At 42.0% G+C, this 6,000-nt stretch overlaps 1 protein-coding gene across 1 annotated transcript in view; it reads left to right on the top strand.

Annotated features, from left to right (window-relative positions):
* Nucleotides 1-359: 359 nt before the first annotated feature.
* Nucleotides 360-6,000, top strand: part of actn3b (actinin alpha 3b) — a 38,586-nt gene continuing 32,945 nt past the window's right edge. The window contains exon 1 of the mRNA XM_085397732.1: nt 360-760. Coding sequence (XP_085253858.1) covers nt 626-760 — 135 coding nt within the window. The 5' untranslated portion in view covers nt 360-625. The remainder of the gene's footprint in view (nt 761-6,000) is intronic.

The raw sequence follows: 6,000 nt of genomic DNA, 5'->3' as shown, positions 1-6,000 counted from the left end.
GCTGGAGCCAGAGGGGAGAAGTTGTCAAAATCTCAGAAATGGGTGTCTTAATTTTATTGACTCATGTGGGGTTTGTTTTTTGTTTTTTAAAGAATACATGACTCAGTTGTTTGAATTTGTAGGTAGGCTGAAAGCACAGAGGCCTGGCTTTGCCATTGAGGATCATTAACAGCAACAGGTGCATTGCACAGGCCATAAAAACCTCTCTGCTGAAAGGAGGCGTTATTGACATACTTCCACACCACTCACGAGCCCCCTCATCCCTACCCGCGGGAGACCACCCCGCCTTTCACACCTTTTTAGGCCCAGAACCTGATACCCACGCTGTCGGTTCCCATACTTATTGGGGTGCGGTCACGTGTGCCACTTTTGACCAGGAAAGGAGCACCGGCCAGCAGGGTCTTCTGGTAGTGGGAGCACCACCTCCGCACAGGCACCTCGCACCAGTGGAGTCTGGTCTCTGCAGCCCCTAACTCTCTCTCTCCCCCCGCGAAAGCGAGACCTCTAAGTCTCAAGGAGGTTGTTTGGCCTCACGGCGTCATCTTCGTCGTTTCTATTGCTGATTATTTTTTTTTATTACCAATAAGCTGAGGGGGACGCGTAAAGTCCTGACTGAGGCGGAACCATGACAGCTGTCGAAACCCAAATAACATACACCAACTCCTACACGATCCAACATGAAGACGCGTACATGACCCAGGAGGAGGACTGGGACAGGGATCTGCTGCTGGACCCCGCCTGGGAGAAGCAGCAGCGGAAGGTAGGTTTGGATAAAGCGGTTTCGAGTAGCGCTTGTACCGACGTGCGTAATTACGCACAGATCGAACCTCTTCGCTCGCATTCAAGTCAGTGAGCGGCGCTTTAAAAAAAATGCTTTTAACACGTTAACAAGGCAGACTGAATTTAATTTGGGAGTCAGTGGTGTTGGTCTAATTGTGTGAAGTCTAATATGAAACTGCGCCTTCGCTGGCCTCACACCTGGCACTTCAGTCCTGCTTGAAGCTGTGTGGGCAGATATTTTAGGCTGTGGAACTTTCTCAGTGTTGTCTTTCAGTTACCCCTGATTGCCTTGCAGACTGTCTAAATATATTACCACCTCCCGGAGGTTTTTGTTTTCTTACTTTGCCTGCGTTTTTTACTTAACTTTTAAAGTACATGCGAGTTTATAGGGATATAAGGACATTAAGCCAACCTGGAGATAAGGATGCAAAGGATGGCGTAAAAGCAGAGGGGAAATACTCACAATAATTATACCATTTGTTAAGTTACATTAGACCAATATAAGTATGCCTTTTTAAATTATCTATACCACAACTTCCTGTTAAAACAGCCTGTTATGTTACTGAGGAATATTACATTTTATGACTTAAAAAGTAAAGCAACAACTCTTAAAGTATGTCTTTAATCTTATTTTGAAACCCATACTGAACGAGAGTTGGGGCGGGGTGGGGTTAGGCCAACCTTTAAGGTCGCATGGAGAAAGAGCATGACAGGTGTGTTTAATGAGCTGCTGGAGCAAAAGTCAAGTGACACAGGTGATGTCTGGCACGGCACACTGGGACAAAAACAACACTGGCAAAGGTTAATGAGCTACACTTTTGTCTTTGAGGTGTTCACCTTGCACACAAATGACCCACTGCGATGTTTCAGTTCAGTGAACAGACTGAACTGATTTTCATGTTTGGTATTTTTGATCCTAAGGGTTTGTAATTGGTCGCCATGTTGGATGACCACAGCCTTCACCTACCAGGAAGCCCGGGCTGGAAATAGCCATCAGGAAGATTTCTGTTTCATATAATGAAAGAGAGCTACTAAAACATATTCAAATTAAACAGGAAGTTTCAGCTGTTTGCCGCACCTGACTCAAAGTCATTAGCCTTCTCTTCCTAGCTGGCATGTCAGAAATGCAAAGGGAGCAAGGATACATTCAGTTAACATGATTTCATAGAGATGTTAATCCTGTAAAACCAGAAATAATTACCAGCAAATTTTAAGCTCGATTTTTTTTTTTATTGAATCTGGAAAAAAGAGAGTAAAAATAAATGTGCATATATGAGAGTTAAGTTGTATCATTTTTAGCTACATTTGGCTTTTTTGTATAATTTATTGCTCACAGCCTGTTAAACAAAGACATGTTTTAATATAGTCAAAAGAAACTCATAAAATGTGATACAGTTAATGTTATAAGGTTTCACTTTTTTTTTAAAGGTTTTCTTGTGTTGCTGTACAGTTTGGCTCAAGAAAAGTAAAAGCTGAGACTTTGGCTTCAGCTAATGCAGAGACGGCACATGACTTTACTCTAAAGATGACACATTTGGACAAATGAGGTTTAAATCAGCAATAGAACCTTCAAAAAGTTCAACATAACTTCCAGCTGCTGTTTGTGTTCAGCTGAGCTGAAGAGAGCAAAAAGAAAAATCACCTTTGTGAAATATGTCTAATATTCTTTTTGAGTATTTCAGGAATCGCATGCTTCTATTCCCATTTCTGACAGTTATTGAAGTGTAGGGACCGTGCTTGCTTCCATATCCTGCTGTACTCAAAGACATAACCTAATCTAACCTGTAACCAGCACCTAATCTGGGTATAGATCAGTGAAACGGGCACATTTTACGGCATCAGCTGCAGTGAATCTGCAGAATTCTTCCGTCAATGAAAAATGTCTCCCAGAGCTGAAGTGCAGTGACAGGCTGAGAGACCTCAACAGATGGTAGCAGAGAGGAGAGAGAGAGATGGATGGCAAGGCTGTTAAGTATACACCCCGGGTTGGTTTCACAGACCCACAAATAAACGTCTTCCTAAAAATACTTCTTAACTTGCTTGGCTCCAACTTGCCCCCCTCCCCCGCTTACTTTCTCTTTATCGCTGTGTCTTTTCTTTGAAAACTTCCTTCGCCACCATTTTTGGAATATTTGCACATCTCTTGTGATTGTGCCTTTTTTAAACTGATTAAAAATGTTGCCTTTCTTACTTTGTCTCATGCGGACCACCAGCCTTTTACGCTCGGGGTCATAAAACAGGCCTTGAATAAACCTCTACAGCCCAGCGAGTCTTTAGTCTTCACCCCTCATCCTCCCCGGGGAGCCGGTCATGGTACTCCACTGCCCTCCTTGGCATGTAAAATCTAGCTTAAGGAGCTGATATCAGCCCATAAATATAGCCGGCGCTTCATTCTGCAGTGCCGAGAATATGAAAGGGAAGCCTCGAAGCACCTGTTGTCTCCTCTGTCCCTGAAATTTCAGTGGAAAAAGCCGCTCACCACTTGCTGCAGTAGTAAAATGTTTGTCAACACACAGTGATGCCGAATCTGATACCACACATTAGAAATGGTGTGTGTCTGAATTGTACATGCTGACACTGGTTTATATTTATCATAGAGCATGGCTCCTTCTTTGCTAACTAAGTGATTCATGACTTGATTTGGACGAGGCATTTGATTTAAGAGGAGCTGGCAAAAATTGTGTTAGATATTGCATCTAGGGGAAAGCTGTCGGAAGGAAATATGAGATATGAAAGGCCGGAGTGATGAGATCTGGCTGCATCTTATCTTGGCGAGCTTCTCTCCTCAAAGCAACTATAATCCTGGAAATAAGGAGGGCTGATCCAAGTGGATGGAGGAAACCGGTCCGGTTAGAGCCAGAAGTTCTTTTCGTGGGCTTTCGGAGCTTTATTGATGTCTGCCTCAAACAGATGACAGGCTGACAGGTCCAGCTCCACCGCATCTGCAAAAAGAAGTGATTGCTGTAGGCGCAATCAATATCTGTTTAAAGATTTACTCTCACTGCAGAGGGCTGCAGAAGACTGCGCTCACAAGAACACATGGAATGGCTTTTTATTTGAAAAGGCGATGCTTTCGTCCTCCTGTGCAGTAGATCCCTCTGTTGGCACGCAGCACTGAGCTAACTAGAAAGTAGAAACTATCATTATGCTAAAAAATAAATAAATGAATAAAGATTCAGTGCTATGACTTAAGTCATCTTCTGTTTCACATTGTTAAAGAGTTCAGCTGCTAATTCACTAAGTAAAGCTGCCTGGTGACGCTCATGTTAGCAGTAATCTAAAAATATCCATTACATGAGGTTATCAGCAGCCGTGTGCTTAGCTGACCTGTTAGCAATAAAAGCTCAGTATACGTACACACAGAAGAAATTAGACTGGGCAAGTTGAAAAGTATTTAAAAAGAATAATAATCATTTATTTTTCCCCTGCACTGACACACTGTTGGTAATATAGGAGAGGTGGCTTAAACTGATACCTAGTTTTAGCCTAGCTTCCATGTGCCCACACAGAACTGTCTGTGCAGCCGTACTAAAGACGGATCGATATCTTATAACATTCAGTATTAACCAATCACAGATAAGAGTGGTGCCAAGTCGAGCTGTGTCTTCTAGTTAAGTTGCTATTTTTTTACGATCAGTAGCTGGTAAGACTCCGTGATTTTTTTTCTCTCCCCTTTTCAGTATTTTCCCTCAACCCCTAACCAGTCTCAGCAGATGGCCCCGCCCCTCCCTGAGCCTGGCTCTGCTGGAGGTTTCTTCCTGTTAAAAGGGAGTTTTTCCTTCCCACTGTTGCCAAAGTGCTCACTCATCTTCTGATTGTTGGGTTTTCTCTATTATTGTAGAGTCTTTACCTTAGAGTATCAAGCCCCTTGAGGGAACTGCTGTGATCAAGTGCTACAGTAATACAATTGAATTGAATTACACTAACACACTATTTTAATCGAGATCTAATGAATGGGTGTTCGACGAAGTATCGGGGGAGGACAAGTTCTGCGTGATGAGGCCCAATCAGGAGTAAAATGCAGGTATCTGTGTCATCTCCACTCCAACACAACACATCATGTTCTTGTTCTGCAAACAGAAGCATAATTAGAAAAGGGGAAACAATCATATAGAAAAACCCTTTTCACAAATCCTGTTGGAAAACACACTAAATCTCTCAACATGTTAGAAAAAGAGAAATCTGCAAAAAATTTGGGCTAAATTTAATCAGTTCCCCCGTGCACATCGAGGCCTTTGTAAAAACGCAACAACAGCCTCTAGACATGTTTTAAAGTAGAATTCTATTATTAAGTGGAAGCCTCTCATAGTCTATCATATCATAGTGTTTGTTTATTTTCATTTTCTACAGCAGCACTGAGTTTGTCCAGTCATCTCACATTAAGTGATCTTCAACCTAATTCTAAGATCAGATCTTTATTTAACATCTTTGTTGTCATTGTTGCAGAATCAATGAGAAATTGTTTAGCAGCACAGATCTAAACTATATATTAATAACAATATAAAAATATACACTCTCACACAGACTTACAATATGGTGCAACATCATAATTATGAACTCTGCTTCTAAGATTTGCAGTGAAACATTTGTTTTCTCTCTGCTTTCCTGTTGCGTTACATTTTCTTTCACACGGTGCAAAATGAAGTGGTCCAAACAGCGTCCACCATCAGAGCCAACTGTTATGACGTTAGATTGAGTAATGTGATATTTACCCACTCAGCCTAATGTAAAGTCCTTCTGTGTGGGCCAGGAGAGATCTTAACAGGCTGAATAATCCAGTCTATTCTTGTCTAATCTCATTTTATTACATTTCAACGAGGGATCACCAGCGTGGCAGGCAGACCGGGTCGTTGATATCTCATACTTGATGCTCGGAGACGGCGCTAAAGCAGTGGACCTCCTCAGAGACGACGATTTGAAAAAGCATCATGCGGACATTTATGTTAAAAAATGAATCTCCAAAGATTAGCGACATTAATTATGCCTTAAATGTCAGCAATGCTGCAGCACGGCTCCACATAAAAGCTACTTATCAACTTTTCAATGCTTCAGCAGCCTGGCTGCTGTCTGCTACCTCGATGCTCATCGTTAAACTCAACAATCACAGCATCATCGAAGCATTTGCATCATATATCATCAAGTGAGTTGATGAAAAAAGGTAACAGAATGGAGCAGAGAGTCTTTCTAGAGACTTCATCTGCTCCACTTTATAATAATTTG

This window comes from Rhamphochromis longiceps, linkage group LG3 (assembly GCF_057381845.1).
Source record: "Rhamphochromis longiceps isolate RC_006_pf linkage group LG3, R_longiceps_female_GT1.1, whole genome shotgun sequence".
In the NCBI taxonomy this organism is placed as follows: domain Eukaryota; kingdom Metazoa; phylum Chordata; class Actinopteri; order Cichliformes; family Cichlidae; genus Rhamphochromis; species Rhamphochromis longiceps.
The sequence above is the reverse complement of the archived record's forward strand: the minus strand, read 5'-3'. Positions and strand labels throughout refer to the sequence as shown.